General features: G+C 38.9%; 1 protein-coding gene across 11 annotated transcripts in view; it reads left to right on the top strand.

The window, feature by feature from the left end:
- Positions 1 to 21,809, top strand: part of Ptprk (protein tyrosine phosphatase receptor type K) — a 527,882-nt gene that overhangs the window by 292,588 nt on the left and 213,485 nt on the right. For all 11 annotated transcript variants that reach the window (XM_075946829.1, XM_075946790.1, XM_075946757.1 and 8 more), the window contains exon 7: positions 20,081 to 20,374. In XM_075946829.1, the coding sequence (XP_075802944.1) occupies positions 20,081 to 20,374 (294 nt within the window). The remainder of the gene's footprint in view (positions 1 to 20,080; positions 20,375 to 21,809) is intronic.

The raw sequence follows: 21,809 nt of genomic DNA, 5'->3' as shown, positions 1-21,809 counted from the left end.
ATGGAAATCAGTCAGGGATGACGGAGAGATAATACACAGTGTTGGGAGACTTAGCGGGTTAACATGGTGATTGAGTTGTTACACTATTGCTGTGTTTTATTGGTTGTCCTTCTTGGGTCTCTTCTACTTTTTCCAATCCTTGGTCTTCACCAGAGTCAACAACAACCACTTTGCCTACCAGTCTTTCAACCACGGATGGGCTTTTGTTTGGAGTTTTTAGTAGGAATCATTTGTCAGTGAAATGCTATGTCTTCTTGAAAGCTGGGTAATGTGCATTCATTCGGCTTCTTAATACATGACCTTTTATTAAGACTAAAGACCAGGAAAACAGAAACACATTCAGAACTCTTAGAAACCTAACCATGAGAACCAAGTAAACATGGACTTGAATATTATGGTTAACATGTCTATCCTAACCTGTTTGGTTATCATAATACTGTAGAAACCCACTTTCTTTCTGAGTTAGAATAGGCGGGTTGTTGTCTTTTCTAGGAAATGTTCAGTTGAGCAACAATTGAAAGATAGGCTGCAGTCGCTAATGTAGATAAACATTTACATTTCTGGTAGATCTCAGCAGGGCTTTTGTTTACATCAGAGTTAGGAAGTTTTAGGAAAAGAAGCAGCTTTACCCTTTCAGGATTAAACACTCAAATTTGAGACTGGGGCCTCTTGTAAGGTAAATGGAAGGACAAAGGTGACAATGGCCATCACTCTTAGATCTGTAGTACCCTCTTTCTTTGCAGCATTATCTTCACTCTGGGATGTGTCTTTTAGAAAAAGTATGGCTTGTAAATGTGTTCTCTTCTCTTGCGCAGTATAGGGAGACGATTATTTCTAACTTGGGGGCATAATTTGCAAGTAACACCAAGTTTTACTTTCTGAGCCTTAAACTAAAAGAGCAAACATTTACTGTGTTGCATGGTTTGGAACCATATTTAAATAGAAGAGCACAGAATCTGTGGTCATATTAAAATAATGAGGAGGGCGCAATGATTACCTCTGTGTTTGCTAGGATGGACCTGTGCCCACCGTTTCTATCTAATTACTCTACTTGTCCCCTGGCAGTTTCTGTCATCTTCAGATACATACAGGCGATTCCTTATGTGACCTGCCACTTCTTAAAGTGACTTCTCTTCACATTAAGTTAAAAAAGAAATCCTGGCCACAGTCCTCTGTTTGCCAAGCAAAAACACCAAATGCTTTCCCCCCTGAATACAGCTGGAAATTCCCAAAGTCCTTAATCAACAGCGGCATACTAGCCTCTCTCATAAATCTGCTGTTGATAGAGTCTTTTCCCCAGTCCGTCCATCCTTAGTTCTTTCTCCTCTTTCCATATTCCTCAAATACAGCTCTGCTTTCGTGGTCTTATTTCATTCAGATTTGTAATCATTTGTTCATGTGCCTGACACCCAAAGAGTCATGATTTTCCCATATGAAATAGAATTAATTAATTATATACTTTTCCCTCTAAAGTTGTTTAGTTATGAGGAAAAAAATCTTTATTTGATGACAATTCTTGGTACATTAGTTTAGAACAGTTTTATATTCTTTGAATTCTTGAAATCACAACACCAAAGAAATAGTACATATTATATGATGATTTCCACATAATCTGTATTTTATTAAGTCGGCTCTGGGTATCCAGTCCTCATTCATTCTCACACAGCATTTCCTACTGTCTCTTTACTTCTACTGTATGATTTTTCCCTCCCTCAGGAACAAAAGAATGTCATTGATTGAGCCTTTAGAGTCAGGGCGGCCCATTGAGGATCCTCCTGAGCACTGGTAGGTTTAACAGCTAGAATACCTAGATGTGCCAAGAAGGGAAGCCATGGAACGCACATTTCTTGCGGATGAGCATGAAGCATGAGCTGTAATAAAGCGTTTCCTAGGGAAGAAACTGAAGGTGCACCCAAAGTTGTGCTATAAGCCTTCCGGAGGTAGAATGTGAAAACCAAAATGGGGTGTTGTGTGTTTGTATCTGTCTTAAGGGAGGCTAGGATGGAGTATGGTTTTTAGCATGATGGACTTTCAGGGACTGAGTTCAGCGGGCTGACTGTCCCCAAAGCTTGAAGTGGTGAAAGATTCGTCGTGGAAGGAGTGGCATAGTGAGATTGGGGTTCTGCTGCCTACTTATGGCATGATAGATATATTGGTCACATAGGGTAGTGTCAAAGAGATTCAGACTCATAGCCCAAGATTCCAGTTGAGATCTGGTGTTGTGGACATTAATTCAGAAGACTTGTACAAGGGCTTATTTCAGCAAGTAGATGATGGTTTTCATTGTAAACTTCTAAGTTCGGATGCAAGGAACACATCAGGTTCAAAGTATTGGGCTGTGTGAGTTATGCTCAGACTGACTACAGGTTATTGAATGAGAATCATACAAAGTGAATTCACAGTGCATGCTGAATAAAATTCCTTGTTTTAACTTCTGTTATTAGAAAATTTTACGTTGTGAGACCTTACGGTAAGTGCACATATATTTAGCTGAATGGAATTTTGTGAGTAAAAGGACACTGTGATGCTTAGAATAATTTTATCAGCAACAAATGCATGTTCAAACACAGGCAAGTATTGTTTACGTTTGTGTTCCTCAGCCTTCCAAATGAACTTCTGGCTGAATTAAAGGCTGCCTGTTCGACTTATGCCTGTAATCCTAGCACAGTGTAGACAGATTGGATGAGCATCAAAAGTTTAAAAACAGCCTGGTCTGTATAGTGAGTCTCATGCTAGCCAGGGTTACATAGATTCCTTGTCAAAGAAAAACGGGGAGAAATGTTAAGTAAAATCTTTTCACTGATTTAAAAAAAAATAAAACTTTTTATTGCACAGAAATGAGGTACATTCTGTAGAAAGTTCACCTTTTTGTCTGCTCTTAAGAATTTCATTGGTTACAGATGGTTGTGAGCCACCATGTGGTTGCTGGGAATTGAACTCAGGAAGGACCTTTGGAAGAACAGGCAACGCTCTTAACCACTGAGCCATCTCTCCAGACCCCCCCCCCAAAAAAAGAATTTCATTGGTTAAATAAAGAGACTGCCTTGGCCCTTTATTAGGACAGAAAATTAGGTAGGCGGAGTATACAGAACAGAATGCTGGGAGAAAGAAGCCAAGTCAGGCAGTCGCCATGATTCTCCCACCTGACACAGATGCAGGTTAAGATCTTTTCTGGTAAGCTACCACTTTGTGGTGCTACACAGATTATTAGAAATGGGAAATCAAGATGTGAGAATTAGCCAGTAAGAGGCTAGAGCTAATGGGCCAAGCAGTGTTTAAAAGAAAAAAAAAAAAAGAATTTGATTGCAGCTGATAGCAATATGTTGCTTTCTCGTCTAGCAGGGTTTTTTTTTTTTTCCTTCTAGGACTTTTGGCCCAAAACATTTCCGTATCCTCGAAGAATGTCATTCAATTCAGCAGGTGGTTTGAAAATATTTGCTTATGGACAGATAAAGAGTTTCCACCTGTCATAATTTTCCTGTGCTAAAACTCCCACTCGGCTTGACATTTCTATGTTTTGTGCAGGATTGCTGGAAAGCAGTTACCATGACCAGGCTGCTTGATGCACAGTAATGATGAAAAGCAGAGTGTTTGGAATTCAATATGGATGGCAGAAATGCGAGGTGTCAGGGAAGCCATATATTAAAGAGAATTTGAATTGGAAACTGAATCCCCACCTGCCACTGGGAACATTTTGATCATTTTGATTTATTAAACTTTTATAACAACATTCAGGTGGAGCTGAATTAAGAACTTTCGTCCAGGACAGTTTATTGTACACCATCCACTATTTTACTGGTATCATTTTTGAAGGTTCTTGCAACCTGTGAAGGGAGAAAGAAAGAATGGGCGAGGGTTCGGTTTATAGGGCAGTTTATCCCTGTGTTGATGAATATCACTTTAAATTTGTCTTTGTTTGATTCTCTTGCTGTTAAACATGGTTTGTGATTTCAAAATATTAGGTTATTTAAAATTTTCGATGTTTTTCAAGCATATTTGAAGCAGTGATAAATAATTTTCTGATTGGAACAGTGCATAGTGCATGTCTTACACAGAGAAAGAGAGCGTGAGAGAGAGGAAGAGAGAGAGAGAATGCATTTGGGGCCTTTGTGCCTCTGTTTTCAGATGCAGTGGATAAATATTCACATGGAGAAGCTAAGGTATGCTGAAGCCTAACAGAGGAAGTGCATCTCCTCAGAACTGTTGGAATTCTGTGCATCAGTCTTTTAAAACCGTCTTTCGGCATCAGCAGCCATGAGTGGTCTGTTCTGAACAGTGGCTCCTTGATAAAGAGAAATCAATTACTATGAGAGAGGCACTAGAGGTTAAAGGCATTACTGGTTCACACTTGGTTTTGCAGCCATAAGAGGATACTTAGCGGTGAATCAGGAATGACGGAGAAGATGGATGAGACGGAGTTCAAGGAGCAGTAACGTGAGGGTCCAGGACTATCATTCCAACCTGTCTACGCAGTCATGATGGATAGTTTCGTGGCAAGAAGTAATAATACCAAATGATGAAAGATACATCTCAGCAACTTGAGCCCAGCAGACTGTACCTGTTGGAGTTCTGGGTCATAATGATTCCTGATTTGCAACCAAACAGGTTGGCTACATTTAGCAACCTGGCTTTTTGGCAGCTGTGAAGGAAGCCAGTAGCATATCAAACACTCCTGCACATTGTAAATTTAATTACCTCATATTTCTGCATAGTGGATGTTGACAGGAACTTGTAAGCTATGCTAATATGGTAGGTAATTTGTTACCTCCAGAAATCACTTTCCTTGTGTCTTCTGATCATTATCATGAAACATGATAAATGATCTAGTCCATGAGGTATAAATGAAAATGAAATGGATAATTGGATTCTATGTCTAAGTTGTGGCTGGAATAGTTGCAGCGATTATAATTGAATTTATCTCATAAAAATGCACTGGGCCATCTATCAGTGACCTTTCATCCTTCTGAGCCTCCAGTGTTCTATGGAGCTGGTCTTACAGTGCTTGTAGACTTGGTCATAGATTTACAAAATAGAAAAAAAATCCATGTATTTTAAAAGTATCTTGTTAATTCTAATGAGTACAAACAGCTAATGCTGATGCTCTTGCTTTAAGAGTGAAAATAGAGTGTTTTCCTGTTAGCAGCACCTTGATCAGATGGTTTTGGGTCAGGGAAGGATACATTGAAACTGTTTTTGAGGAATCCCTTTATCATTTTCAGCACATTCCTTTCCACTGAGCAATGGAAATGTGCACTATTGCTGGCATTATGTTTACTGTGGTTCTTAGAAAAAAAAAAGAAACTTCAATGTATCCACTTTAATAGAACTGATTTTCAACACTACCATGCTTTTTATCCCATTTCGCCATTTCTTTAATTTCCTTTAAATAGCAAACCATGCTTTGTTATGAACATCAAAACGGTCTTGGATCTAGGCAAGTGACGCAGTGTGGAAAAGACTCTCTGTCCAAGCAAGAGGACCTGATCTCCATTCCCATTTAAAAGCTGAGCATGGCAGGCAGTGTCTGCCTGTAACCCCTGTCCTGGGGACACAGACAAAAGAGTCCTCAGGGTTTCCTGACCTGCCACTGTAGCTCCAACTCCAGGTTCAGTGGAAAGATGCTGTGTCAAAAGTTCAGGTAGAGGCAACAGGGAAGTCAGCCAGTGCTGATTTCTAGTATCCACAGGCATGCATGCACACATGGGCAAACACACGCATAGATTTATTCACTGATGAGATCTGATGCTTTTAAGAAGTGATAACATATATTAACATGTGTTATCATTGTGGTTGTTCCCAACTGAACAGATAAAACAAATAGACAGTAGCAGTTGCCTATGTAGTTCTGGATCAGTACATCTTCAACACTGTATTGTGTTATATTTTCTGTTACTCTGTTATCTTCTGTGATCCCCACCTCACCCCACCCCCACCTGGCTTTCCTTCAATAACGTTCAAAACATTTTTAATAATCTGTTTTCTTCCTCATTTATTCTCATCCAAGGGGATCTGTTTGGGACTGAATTAGTGAATCGTGGAACTTTGACTTTTCTATTGAAATGACCTGTCAATCAATGAGGCATGTCCCCAGGGTCTTCTCTTCTCTTCTCTTCTCTTCTCTTCTCTTCTCTTCTCTTCTCTTCTCTTCTCTTCTCTTCTCTTCTCTTCTCTTCTCTTCTCTTCTCCTCTCCTCTCCTCTCCTCTCCTCTCCTCTCCTCTCCTCTCCTCTCCTCTCCTCTCCTCTCCTCTCTTCTCCTTCTCTCCCCTCCCCCTCTCCTCTCTCATCTTGATTTTTTAGAATCTTCTTTTTCTCTTTAGTAGTGTAATTGTTCACTCAGTTTATTTCAATAGCTGAATGACATAACAGGAGATAATGGCATGTATTCTTCTCTCTAGTAAATTTAATAAAGCAGACGTGTTGAGTGTAAGGTACCATCAAAAGAACTTATCAATAATTTATTTACAATGTGCTATATGGGGTGACAGATGTTTTATGTACACTTTTTATCTAGTTCAGTAACAAAACATTAATATTCTTGATCCTTAAGGAACTTGAATCTGATAAACAGACTTGGTTCGTGGCCCACGCTGTGCTCCAGGTCTTAGCACAGCTATTGCTTTATTTTCATCATGGATACATAAAATTCGACAAGACTTCTCTGAACTCATGGGGAGGAATTAAGATATCACTTCTGATAGCCAGATTTAATAAATGTGAATGGTGAATGAACCTTTTTATTACCTTCCCCCACAATTTAATTGCTCTGGTTTTTATCATACAGCTTTATTAAGCTCTATCGGGGTATTGTTCGTAATCTTATATTGCCCTCCCAAGTAGCGTTAGAACTCAGATCCACCACTTTTGCCTCCCTTATTCTCCATAGAGGAACAGGTACTTTGTCTTATCTTCTCTATATCAAGTGGCAGGCGTTTTAGTGATTGTAGTGACCTCCTCACCATTTCCCCCGATCCTGGTGAACTAAAAGAAACACAAACATGTCCTCATATACCCATGCATACTCACGTGTACTCTTGTACATCTGTGTGCACTTGCTTCAGATTCCAGGAAGCCCTGTAGTCTCTGCTATAGTCTAGGGAGAAAGTAGCTTGAAATCAGTTGATGAAAATTATGAACTGGGGGTTATTTCTCCTGATGGAATTCTTTTGTTTTAGAACTTCCCTGGTGGCGGAGAACAACTTGTTATCTGAAGTTACATTACTTACTAGATAAGAGTATCTCTCCAACTTATTCCTAGTTTATTAAACTTAATTTAATATTAATGCTGAAAAGTTCCTTATACTGGGCAGTGGTGGTGCACAGCTTTAATCTCAGCACCTAGGAGGCAGAGGCAGGTGGATCTAAGTTCAAGGTCAGCCTGGTGTACAGAAGAGCCAGCTCCAGGACAGCCAAGGATGTTACACAGAGAAACTCTATCTCTACAAAAGAAAAGCTCCCTCGTTGGCTGTGCTCAACAAAGTGTGGTCATTTGAAATAAAATTCTCAGACTCTCTTGTTCGTTATTTCTTTTTATAAACAATATTATATACTCCCAGTCTCATAGTGTATTACCCTTTGGCAGACTTGATGTTACACTCTATCTAAAGGTGTACATTAAAATGTCACAAACATCGCTGGGATAATCTACTCATTCTACATTGTGGCACAATTTCTGTGTTGCAGAATTTGGAAGTCCCCAGGGGATGCTTTTTCTGTGCCATTGACACTTTGGCCCTGTTCTGGGATATCTTAGAATGAACAGCTTAAAATGATTTAGACTCCTGCAGATCAGAAACATCTGGCAACCTCTGTGTGCACGTTCCTGGCACTTAGGCTCTGATAGGTTTTCCAGTTAATTGTAAATGTAACATACTTAGTCTTAATCCCCAAGAAGTATTCCAGGCTCCAGCAGTCAGAGGGCGAGATGCCTGGTCTTTTGTGAGATGCTGCAGAAGTCTCTTTCTGTCTCTTGTTGAGGCACGGTTGAGGTCACTGAAACTTCAAGGGTTGGAGCAACCCCAGCCTCCTAATTGCAGTACTAAATGAGAATTTGTGGGGTGCTATCACTCCCCAGTGATGATTCTATTGAATACCTCTGTTTCGTTTTTATGTTATGTTTTTAATAATGGAATGAACAGAAAATCTAGTATACTCCACATACCCTAGTACATTTTTCTTATGATTTGAACATCTTCTAACTGGGTTACTTATATCTTTATCACTAAAGTGACATGTGCTTTTATTCAGAGGGAACTAAAATGAAGAGATTTATCATTTTAATATGTTTTTCATTTATATCTGAAAAAACAAAATAACTTTTGAGAGAGGGAAGAAAAGTTCCAGGCACCAATTAATACCTTTGAGCAAACTATCAGGCTTTTCTGGCAATGCTACATGTGTTCTTCAATATCTGATTTGTGAGTTAGCTGCCCTAACATGTCCAATGTTAACGCCATCACTCAAACTCAAAACACAGACGCAGTGATGTATGTTGCAAAATTTAAAAAGCCTAAGACTTTGGATTCAGGAATGGTGTCCTTCACTTATAGTATGGAAACCGCTGAATGTCACTGGATGAAAATGCAAAAAGAAAAATTGTAAGGAAACACACTCTATTCTCCTCTTCACACTATGTAAAGAGCAGGCTTCCTTTCTTAGTTCTTTGTCTCATATTGATCAGAGTACTTACCATTGTTTGTGGTGTTTCAGTACTTTAAATATTGGTATCGCGTTACGATGTGACATTAGTGTAAAATGTCCTTGATCTGGTAGCCTTTCACATGATTAAACACCTTTAGTATGTCAACAAAGCTATTACTTTATCCAGTAGTGTGTAATTATTTTTGCTTAGCTCCTGATTTCACTTAATTATACAACTCTGTCTAGTGATTTTACTTTTGATGGCATCCGGACCATTGGGAACATGGGTTTTTGGCCTTCAAAAAAGTATTCATGGAATTGGAGGATGGTGGTAATCAGTTTTCCGTTGCTATAATGACCCGTTCTCGGCTAAGTCCCTGTAAAGAAAGAAAACTAGTTTAGCTCATAATTTGGGAAGTTGAAAGTCAACGCAACATGCTCCAAATTTTGCAAGGAAACTCTGCATGTATCCTTTGAAGAGATGGCATGTGTGTATGTGTATGTGTGTGTGTATGCGTGCGCACACATACACACACACACACACACACACACAAGTGGGAGCACATGCACACAGACACACTCATGAACACCTTTCTGGTCTTACGTGTGAAAGAACTCAAGAGTTCCTGGAGCTGTAACTGAGTACCTTCCAGGAACAGTCTCCTTTTTGAATAAAGAACTTTCCAGTAGATGCCCTCTGTCTCTTAAACATTCCATAGCCTCACTCACATTGCCATTCCTGTTAAATGCTTCCCCCTTCTTGAGGAACTTTAAGCACTTGTGCATAAGAATCTATCATCTCATCTCTGATCGTTACTTCGAACACCTAAACAGCTGTCATTAGGACCAGCTTACCTTGAGTTACTGACCCTAGCTGATGTATTCTCTTCTCACCGGAAACACTGTTTCCTGATGATAATCCAGCACCCGTAGAGAAAAAAAAACAATAGAATGCATCATTTAAGTTTTACTATGCTTATTACTGTCATTATGGATTCTCAACTGGAGAAAATGTTTGACAGTTGCTTTTGTTCATTATTTGTGATAAATGTATATGTGATGAAAGTTTTTCCAAAATTATGTTGGACTCAATAAACCAACAATACAGTTTATTTCACCATGTAATTTTTCTAACATTGATTTGTGCTTTTTGAAATGAAAATAATTTAAAATTTTTAACTGTCTTAGAGTTACTAGTATTTCTATAAAGTCTGCTCTCTTAGGGAGACAGTGCACATGTCTCTCTTAGGTAATGTTCTTGTTTAGTTGGCTTTACTTTGTCATTAGGATTATTTTCATAAAAACAAAAAACAAAGTCCACCATCTGTTGCATTAGAAGGAAATAACTGTTTTCTCTTCCTTCATGAAGAACCTATGTTGTACCCGCCTAAGTTATGTAAAAATAAAAGTCTAATGATCACATATCTTAGTGACCTGGGGCAAGTAAATCCTGGAATTTGCATGCCTTTCTGGAACTAATTGTCACCATTGTCTGCAGTGTCTCCTGATTTCATTAGTAATCTCAGCCACTATAGTCGGGGAGAAGGGAAGTGGAAGCCATCTGTGCAATGCTCTGTTAGCATGAATACCTCATGTATCATTTTTAACCACTTTGGAATGAGCACAAATGATGCATTTTATCATGAACATATATTTAACACATATTTTATTACAGTGATTTAACACCATATAGAGTGTTTATCCCCAGGAACAAGTTGACATACAGTGTACTTGGTTACACTTGATATGGAATTCATTAAAACTCCACAAACTTGAGGTTCCAGCTCATGGGATATCTTAATATATTTTTTACATGTAAAATATTCAGAATATCCCCCAATAATATTTTTCTTGAATTCACTCATATACATCACATGTACATGTAGGTATAAATATGTCTGTTTATAATACAGTAGAGAGATCATAACATTGTAAAAATTAAAACAAATTTAGTAGATTAAGCCATTCATTGTCTTCTACTATATATCAATATAAAATGAATATAAACGACATTCTTGTACTCCGTATCTTTTGTCCCAATGAACAAAGAACTGAAAGCCTGTGCTGTGTGCTCTAGGTGTATTGAACATACTACTGCAATAAATTGACATTTATTGCAATTGTTCCAGTTCCTCTCCATCCTCCCACTGTATATTTTCTTCTTCTCCCTCATAAAGGTGACTGATGAGATTGTGATCTGGTGACCCGTTTATGTCTCTAGACTTACAGGGGACTCAGTGTAGACTTGATGGGTTTTCTACTTTTACTACCAAGTTGATTGTTATTCTCGGAACTACCTGGATGTTCTTTCCTTGAAATGCTGGAAGCAGTTTGAGCTCTGACAAAGCTAACATGAGGAATTAAACTACAATAGGAGACAGCTTCTGTATCAATTACCATGTGACACCTTCAGAATCCCCTATAATTTTATTATAACGTGTCATTGATTGCCATGTGGATTACAACGTTGAAAAATGTTTAGTAAAACTATTAAGTTATTGTAATAATTGAAAATTCTGAGCCAATTCATTGCATAGATTGTAAACAGGAAAAAGGGTAGTTTATTGACAAAATGAGATACAAATTCATGTTCGTACCACAGTGTAATAAGCTTTATATGTCAACAATTCCCTCATTTTTACCTATACCCTAGATACGAACTTTGCCTCTAGATTTTGCTGACACCTCTAAAAGGCCACACTGCTCTGTGCCTTTGTATTTCAAGGAGGTATTAAAGTGATTGCCGCAATGTTTTCAAATCGCGGTGACTAAAACATCATGGTAATACATAGGATATAAAATCCAGTATGCAAAATTGACAGTTTCATCACCAAAGTGATTCTTTGTATTTGAGCACTTCAGGCTGCATGAGAGAGCAGCGTCATGGAGATGAAATACCTGATCCTTCACATCACACTGAATGGAGGTGGAGAGACACTCCTTAATATGGAGAGTGGAAATTTAGCCTAAGAATTTCCTTCTCAGCTTAACTACACACACACACATATATATGTGTATATGTAGGTACATGTGAGATATTGTATGTATATGATATATATGTGAGATATCACAACATATCTTTACATTATACTACAGTGTATCATAAGATATGATACATTATTCATGCACTACTAATAAAAACTCAGGGACAGATATTGGGGTTCAGCATGAAGACCAGAAAAGTAAAGCATCCAGCCACTGGCTCTTACCTCGACCTCAGTCTGAAAATGGTGTTTCTGCCTCCAGGAAACCTCAAAATGAGCCTGAGCCTGAAAGCTGTTTCCTCCTGTTTTATAATCCTTTCTAGTTCTGTGAATAAGGTCTGCATCACTCAGATTAAAGACATACACTGCCTGGTTTCTGTGGCAATCTAGTGTGACAACTGGGATTAAAGGTGTGTGTTATGACTGCCTGGTCTGTAATGCTGACCAGTTGTGTTGTTTTACTCTCTGATCTTCAGGAAAGCTTTATTTATTAAATTGAATGAAATGCCACTATATATATTATAACATATCTTATTATAATATATGACATAACATTTATTATATCATATCAATAATTCTATCACATATATTATAATTTTATACACATGCAAATACATTTTCTAATATTAGTATAATTATGTTACAACCTATCCTGATTCATAGTATAATTCACATTAAGAAATATATCACAGAAAATTTTTCTAAGAGAAAGCTTTAAAAAAACATTTTAATTGGTCATCTTTGACCTGAAAATGAAAAGGAATTATTATGGTTACGTCTGTTGTTGTGGCTTTTTTTTTTTTTACAAGTTGGATAAATCATGGGTTGCCACTTGGTCACTGAGCAATTGCTGAGAAAGTGTTCTTTGGTTCCAGTCAACTAACTCCTTTAATTAAATAGTAACATTTTGTAGGTGCTGTGTATCAATGTCAGAACAATTGGCCAGCTCTATGGTTGATTCAAAGTAGGAACTAGTAAATCTTCCTTTCTGAGGGCTTAATTTCAGCCTCAGAAAACAAACTTAATACAACAGAAATCCCCACGTCTTCCTTCTGAGACTGAAGTTTGGCGTGCACAGTCTTCATGGAGCATGTAAAGCCCGTGCAGATAGTTTAGAAATATCATCATCTAACTGTTTGGTCACTGGTAACTATGGTATTCAAGGTTTTTCAGGAGTGCTGTGAATAAAAACAAGGAAGAGAAATTCTGTAGACCATGTACAATTCTTAATTGCATTACAAAAATGAAAGGGAAAGCTAACCCATGTGGGCTTCACTGAATCCAGTCCCTGCTGTTGGATGCTGGAAAATTTCCTTCTTCTGATGCCAACTAGTTTTTCTACTTAGGTGAATAATAGTTCTATTTCAAAAGGAAAACTAGTAACTTCTATCTACCTCTCTTCCTCTCCATTTCATCTGTGTGCCGTTTAGAATGTGTATGCATGAAAAAGCTTTTGCGCCTCAGCTCCCAGTCAGCATTTAGCTAAGGTTAACTTTGAAGCCTTGGTCTTCTGGCCTCCATGTCCCATGTTTTGTAATTAAATGCACACATCACCATGCCTGGATTTATGTGACACTGGGGATTAATCCAGGGCTTCCTGCACCCTAGGTAAACATGCTGAAATATATCTCTAGTTCCTGAAAAGTAACCTTCTTATTCAGGGTTATGATTACAGTGATGAAACACCATGATCAGAACGAAACTGAGGAGGAAAGGGTTCATTTGTCTCACTTCCATATCTCTGTTCATCAGTGGAGGAAGTCAGGACAAGAACTCAAGCAGCTCAGTATCCTGGAGCCAGGAGCTGATGCTGAGGGCACAGAGGAATGCTGCTTGCTTGCTTGCTCCTTGTGCCTTGCTCAGCCTACTTTCTCACAGAACCCAGATCCGACAGTCCAGGGAGGGTACCACCCACAATGGGCTGGAGCCTCTTCCGTCAATCACTATTTAAGAAGATGCTCTACAACTGGGTCTTGTGGAGGCATTTTCACAATGGAGGTTTCCTCCTTTTAGAGAATTCCCGCTATTGTCAAGTTGGCAGAGACTTAGCCAGAATAGTAAGGTTTCTCATACTTCAACCATAATGCAATACTGTTAATTAACTATGGTTCATGTTCAAGTGTTGTTCTAGAAAACATCCTAAACTCCCTCATAATAGAAGGGAATTCGTTTTTATTTTCCAAGACATTTTTTTTCCCATTCTTCCGTGTGTTGAAAGATTGTTTTCCAGAAATCACCCCGTTTACTTGTCTGGGATTGTGGAAGCTATACACATGAACGCTCATTTCTCTCTGCCTCCTTGGCTCTGAACTAGCCTGTTTGAGTCAATAAATGGTTAACCTTGCACTATTGAAGTTGTAGCCGCTGCTCTTTGTTGAAGTGGGGAAGTAAGTGATGGAATTCAGGTCAGCACAAGCTGCTGTGTCATTGCTTATTGCTCGACATCGTGCCTTTGTGCTTCGTGGCTCACAGAAGTTATTAATGGAAAAAACTTGAGTGCCTGTGAAGCCATACTCTACCTGTAGCTCAGAATAGCTATCTACTTTTCATGGGGATGACAGCCGTTGCAATAGGTCTCTTTGAGTGAGGTGTGCTCGGTGGCATAGAGCCTTCAGATTTGGCCTACTTAAGTTCTGTGTCTTTCTGGTCCTTCATGGCCCATGTGAGTCAAGCATTTGAATTAGATGAGTAATATGATTTGAGTGTGTATATGCACCAGTTAGACTGCTGAAGCTTAAACAGGGTTTTCAATTAAAACTTGTTTAACTTAAGATTAAGAATTTCCACATGTTAAATATGGTGAGTTAAGTTTTGTGGAAGGAAATCTGTGAACATTGCTGGCAACCTCGTTCATATTAGTAAGTATTGGAGGAGAGTGGACAAAAGGAAATAGAGAAATTTTGTGACTGCCTAATGAATATGTTAGCCCTGAGAAGTCAAGTGTCAAAAAGTAGTGAATGAATAGCATTATGAGATAGCGTGGGGCAGCATTATGTATTTTGTAATTATGCCCAGGTTAAGCTCATAAAATAGGAACTCGAAAGCCTTGCTAAGTGAGCATCAATTTACATCATACTCTATACTTCCAATGTAGGTTATTCTATTGTCACATACTTGATAGTTAATGTACAAAGAGCATGATTCTAATTATGAATGACCTGGCTTCTGTTTCTCAGGGGGTGTAAGGCATGTGCTTCAAAGTTGTGATTTTACTTTAAGGATCTTGAGATACTCAAGTGCCATTGGGTTGCTAGCCCGTTGAGCCACAATTACAAATGATTTAAATCTCCCATAGGGAGGTCACAACTAAGCTAATAAGTGCGGTGCGGCAACGCCTTTCTTCTTTCTGTGAGTTTCTGATGTGTGTCCCCCTTGATTAGACATCCAGTAGACTACAGGAGCAAACACGAACATGCGAATCTATCATTTAGCAAAAATTAGAAGTGGATTCACATTCCAGAAAGAAATAATAAGTTGAAAAAAATCAAATTGACTTTGAACTGAACATTTCATTTCATCAAATGTTAGGAAATTGGAAAAAAAATAGTCTGTCTCCATGTAAATATTCTTATGTTGAGTCTCATGGGAGTTTACATATGGCAAAGGGCAATGGTACCAGTAGTCCCTTAGCAACTATCTGCTCTTGTCTGGTGGTGGTGGTGCACGCCTTTAATCTCCGCACTTGGGAGAAAGAGGCAAGCATATCTTTGTGAGTTTGAGGCCAGCCTGTTCTACAGAGCTAGTTCCAAGACAGCCCTGTCTTGAAAAACAAAGCAAAACAAAAGCATCTGCTCTGATTTTGGTTTCTTTGAAAACAGTTAAATAGGTAAAATATATTGATATAGCTTAAGTAACTTCCTATATTTCCACTGCTTTCAACATAGCTGTAAAATTTTCTCACGTACATTAGTGCCAGTTTGCAGCCTTCTTGGCCACTTGGAAGTAGGAGACATGAACAATCTTCCAGGAGGGAGGAAACCACTTTCCGTATCTGCAGTCAACGGAAAAATGCCTTCCAGACTTACTATGTTCTCTACACGTCGGGGCCGACAGTGGTAAAGCAGTGTTTGCTATATGTGGTCATGTTAGAGAATTTGAAATGGTCACATAACCTGGCGTCTTTCACATGGCTCCTCATGAAAACCAAACTCTCTGCATTAGTGGGCAACAGGGAGATTTGACTTTGTGTAGAGCTTAAGTGAGGAGGACATCATAGCACAGCAGCGACTGCAGGAATGTGCTGGAACGGCCATACCTCCAGCAGCTCCCAGAAGATGGGAGAAATAAGTATCAAGTTTTATCTAGACTCTTTGTGAGGCAGGAACCTTCCTGATACCATGCTTCTCTCCTGCATTTTACTAGTTTTAATTTTCTGGTTTCAAATACTCTAAGAGGCCGAGTTTATTAAAGACTTGCTGTGGTTTGTGACAGTGGTCAGAGGACACTAATGTGACGCCCAAGCAGTTTCTATGGTAGGAGTGCTAACCTAGGGCTCCTTTTGACACTGTCTCCCGACAAAGAGATAAAACAATGGGGAAGCAGATAGGACTGAGACAAACTTTTAATTTACCTTTTTCAAAAGATGGACATAGAAGTGTCTTTTGCCTTGACACTTCCTATGTTACTGACATTTTCCAGCTTTCTGGCTTCTGTTTCTGAGTTTTGCAGTTTTATTGATTGACTTGATTTTGATAACTGACACATTAAAAACAAACGATTACAATAGGAATAATTGAGGGAGAATATCCTTTCATAGTGGCTTTCTTGATTTCAAGACATTTAAACATTATTTCAGATATGAAAAAAGTAAAGCAGGTTGAATATATAATTGGGATTTTCTCATCATAGTTTGGCTCCAGAATAATGAATGTAAGTCATTAATGGAAAGTTAATTGGGAACGTTGGCAAAGTTTATCTTGTATTTTGAGGATTGCATGCTTCACTTGATACCTAGTGTACATTTGGGATTTATTTGCACCACACCTCTGGGTCTAGGAGCATATTAAGTTATGAAGAATATTAGCATTGCTGCAAAACAATTACTTGTTCATTTGCTAACTGATTAAAATTCATGCATAATTTATTGAAATGAATAGAGATTTTATAAATAAATCTCCTGGTTCTCTGGAGTCCAAAAACAAAATACATATGCTAATATAAGGTTTCTTTTTACCACCAACATCAAAAATTTACTACGTGGAGGGATATTAGTCTCCTTAATGTGAATTTCACTTATAATCATGCCGTTAACCAATGTATGTGCTTCTCAGCTGCTTTGCATATTGTGACAGTTCCAGCTTTGAGCTAGTCTTTGACTAGTGACTGTTCTAGTTTTGCATATTTGACCATAGCAAGTAAAATCAACCTGGTCAGTGTGCTGTTGCCGTTCTTCAGGCCAGGGCACACAATACATCAAACTCATTACTTCACTTACACACGCCACTAGATCCAAGATTAATTTCTAGCTCTAAGTTGTTTATATGGGGGGGGGTGGTCAGGAGAGCAAACACAAACAGCATCACACAGAGTCTGTTGGTGCATTTTAGAAATTTAGTTTCTTAGATTCTCCCATGATAGTCTCCTTGTGAAAAGACTCTGTGCAAAGTTAAATAATACACTCACGTTCTCCTTGTCATGACTGCAAAGGCTTTTGTTTTCGAAAGTTGGCCTCCTGGCTCCAGATTTTATTTGATATGTTATTGTTTCCAACAGAAATGACAGAAAGCCTGTGCTTGTTTCTACTGCTGGTTTATGCTGACTTTGCCCACATCCCTCACCCCTTCCCTTTCTTTCTATCTCCTTTCCTCTTCCGTTGTTTGTTTTCTCTGGTGGCTGTGGACAAACTCTGAATGTGTGAGATCTAGCGTTCAATACACACATAGGGTGAGGTTTCGCAGTATCCGAACAGTGGTAGTTTAAGTAAGGTTTGCAATTTTTCATGCATTTACCATGTTTTTTCTCTTTGTTCATCGAGTTAAATATCAGACCTCCGGGTCATTGGTGAGTCTTGAGATGAGTGAGACATTGTTGCTTCGTGGGAGAGTCTCACTGACCTGTGACTTTAACACGGTTTCCTACTGTAACAGAAATTACTCAGTAGATGAGCTGTTTGGCTTGAAAACAGACACAGACACACACACACAGACACACACACGCAGACACACACACGCAGACACACACACGCAGACACACAGACACACACACAGACACACACAGATACACACACACACACACATAAGCAGTCCAGCCTATTGGTAATTAATTAGAATGCTTGAGAGATATTGGCATTTCCTGGGATGTTCTTCTCTTGGTTCCACTTCAGCTTAGCATGGAGAGAATGCATTCCCTTCCTGTCTTCCCATCTAATAACAGTTTTATAAGCTCTGAGTTGAAAGTTGTCCCGCTAATTAGTGCAGTTTTTTTTCGGATAAATTAAAATTAGCCTCTATCTTATTTTATCTGAGGAACGAAAACTCTAAAATGTTGGTATGGTTCCAGTGTTTCCTTTTGAGGTGAATTTCACTGAATACGAATTCAGTGAAACAGGCCATCGTTGGCCTAGGACAAAACTTTAGCCATTACTGGTAAATATTTTTCTTTTCAATCCATTAGAAAAGGTATGTAGCGGTATAGTTTACAGAGCAGGCATTAGGAACTTCTTCCTGTAGAAATAATGTTGGATGCCTATGGCACATATAACACACAGGAGTTAGGCTTGTTCCCACTTTACATATGAGGCTGGTAAATAACAACTTACATTACTCCTTGACAGCCAGTCTGAAAGCTATTTCCTTAATGGACGGACCATTATAAGAAGAAACTACTTATATTCATAGTTATTTCCGGAAATGCCCATTTTTGGCTACTATTCTTTACTTCTGTGAACTGTTTTTTTTAATATACAACTCCCATTTAAAAATAACAGCAGTCCCCTCATATGACGTGACTACCCAATGTACAGAACTTTGTTATCAGTAATAAGTGAATATGTTGTACGTTTTTAGTCTCTTAAACTTTGAAGTCGCATTCTCAAAACTCATTTTGTCCGTCTGTAGATCCAGGCCAGATAGTCTTGATCCAGTTTTTTGGATATTTGTGATTCAGAAGGATTTTTATGTTAGTAACCTTTTAAAAACCATAAATAAAACCCAAATGGTGAACCCTATCTGAAAATTTTTGATCCGTTTAAACTTGCCTAGGCTGTAGAGGTTCTTTCTGTGGAATGCCTCCCTCCCATTTTGTACTGCCATTAATAGTTCAGAAGTTACTCTCTGTGTAGTTTTGACTTGCTTGTTTTCCAGTCCACTCCGGCTCGGAGCACTGTGTTGATGCTAGAAGCTTTCCTGTTTCTGATTCCCTGTGACTCTTAAGCACGCATTTTTCAATCAATTTTGGGACGATTATCACCTTATTAAGATTAATACTTTCTTTTAAAACCTTTCAATTTCCTGAGAAGTGCGAGAATGGTCCAGAAGTTGAAAGGAAATACCATATGGTGACAGTCTACTAAAGAGGCCCCTATGCTGTGTATTCCAGTGGGAAGGCTGGGCAGACAAAGCAAGCTCTGTGGAGTCCTCCAGAGACAGCCCAGTCTTTCACCAACATTGCCATTGGGGAAACCCTGTTCTAATGCATTATTCATCATTCCATAAGTTCAGATGTTGAAATAATATTTTCCAAAGTTTCTGTCAAGCAAAGTATCTTAAGCCTCCCCAAATTAAATTGCAATGTCCCTTTGACATTTGAGCTTAATAAGTGACATATTGCCTATCCCATGCTGCTGTGAGGGCCAGCGATATATAGTGATTGGGGATTTCTTCTCGGTGTAAATTTTAATCTCCTACTCTGTGCCGTGGGAGTATGGCACCAGCTTTCCTTCGAGCTTGCTGCACTCCTCGTTAGCTCATCTGTTGGCACTTTGAAGTTGCAAGAAACAAAACAAGAGCAGAAGCAAAAATAAATAAAGAGAAGATATCAGAGCTCACCTTTTATATCCCTGTTTACTGCTGTGCCTTTGTCACTTTCTCTCCTGGAAATGAGTGTCTTTTGCTCAACTGGCTAAATGCCTTCATAAAACCAATAGCTCTTTAAAATATACTTGCTACATCATTGCTGTCTATGTTATATTTTATTTTATTTTCCTTTGTTTCTTCCTCCCTTTCCTTCATTTCCCTCATTTTTTGGGGGATGTGTCCTACCACTTACCTCAGTCTGGTCACTATGCCGACTTCCTGTTTGCAGTACTCCCTCAACCTCTGCACCCTCTATGTTGGGATTGCAAGCATGCGCCACCAACCCATTTACCATGTGTTTCTAAATTGTTTATTAAGCCTTTGGTTACATATGGATATTATATGGAACTTCTTTACTTATAATATATATGTTGCTGCTAATATAGCTCTGTTCTGAAGTTTAAATTCTTGCCTAACTGGAGTGTACACATACCTGTCTTTCCTAGAACCACCGAGACCCATTGCTCCTCCCCAGCTGCTTGGCGTTGGGCCTACTTACTTGCTGATCCAACTAAATGCGAACTCCATCATTGGTGATGGTCCCATTATCCTGAAAGAAGTGGAGTATCGAATGACATCGGGATCTTGGACAGAAACCCATGCAGTCAATGCTCCAACCTACAAATTATGGCATTTAGATCCAGACACAGAATACGAGATCCGTGTTTTGCTCACCAGACCTGGTGAAGGAGGCACTGGGCTCCCAGGACCACCGCTGATCACCAGAACCAAGTGTGCAGGTAAGGCGCCATACCAGGCTTGGTCCCTTGTGAAGGGGTCTCACAACCATAATTATTACACATATGGGATTGAAAGTTTTCATTATGTGGTGTGTGATTTAGACATACAATCTTTATTGAATTTTTTTTGACAATTCAACATATGTGTAATATGAATTCTTGTGATCCCTGACCCCAGGGTCCACCCTTCTAAGAGTTGTATTTAATTTGTTCATTCACCACCTTCTTTATGTAATAATATGCCTGCTTTAAGAGCAGGTGGAGTGCTTCTTTGAAACTGTCCTACTATTTGATGATACTATTGTCAGAGTTTTTTTGCACGGTCACTTTGATGAGCTTTGTTTTCTGTGTAGAATATCTTAGTAGCTCTAAAGCATTTTCACGTCAAGTTAATACGGTAAACCTTCTAACCATGTAGGAATGATCTACCTCATTGATTTTTATCTTCAGTGTAGAGGTTGCATAATAGAAATAAGAAAATTGACTCTAGGAATAGAGAGAGAGTTCATTAGGTAGCTGGACCAATAAACATGAAAAGAGTTCGGATCCCAGCCCCCACAGAAATGCTGAGTGTGTTTATGTGCAACTGTTACTCCTCTGGGATTGAAAGACAGGCCAATCCCCTGGGCTCACTGCCTCCAGTCTGTGAGTTCTTACCATAGTGAGAGGTGTGAGAGCCTGCCTCATAGAACTCAGTGGAAACAATAGAGTATCATGCCCCATGTCAGCCTCTGGCCTCGATGTGCACACACGGATAAAAATAGAAACAAATGAAAATGATTGTACAGGGTACTTCAATGATGCAACTACGTGTGTGGGAGTTCCTGTTGATGATTAGCCCAGTAGCTTGACACCTCCTAGAGACTGCAGGAAGTTTTCTCTCTGGTACTGTGAAGCACGATTAATTAAAACTCAGAGAAATTAGGGTTCAACCTAAAGGCCAGAAAAAGCAAAACAGCCCATCACTGACTTACCTCAACCTCAGTCCGAAATGGTAGTCCTGCCTCCAGTAATCTCAGAATGAGACTGATTCTGAGAGCTGTGTCTTTCCACTTTATAATCTTCTCTGAGGCTAGATTAAAGTCATGCACCACTGCAATTAAAGAACATGCACTTCCCAGTTTTTATGGCCAACTAGTATGGCTACTAGGATTAAAAGTTGTGTGTTACCACTGCCTGGTCTGTACAACTGACCAATGGGGCTGTTTTACTCTCTGATCTTCAAGCAAGCTTTCTTTATTAAAATACAAATGAACTGCTACTACAGTACTGCTCTAACTCTGCCTGAAAATGAGTGCTGAAAACAACGCCCTCATAAAACATAACAAAACTATAACATGATATGGTCTATGCTATACCACTGCAGAAATTTTCTTAGCTATGCAAAGATAAAACACTTGGCCACCTATTATTTGAGCACATTTTTACTTTAATA

This window comes from Microtus pennsylvanicus, chromosome 1 (assembly GCF_037038515.1).
Source record: "Microtus pennsylvanicus isolate mMicPen1 chromosome 1, mMicPen1.hap1, whole genome shotgun sequence".
NCBI lineage: Eukaryota > Metazoa > Chordata > Mammalia > Rodentia > Cricetidae > Microtus > Microtus pennsylvanicus.
Note: the sequence above shows the minus strand (reverse complement) of the source record. Positions and strands in the feature narration are given on the sequence as shown.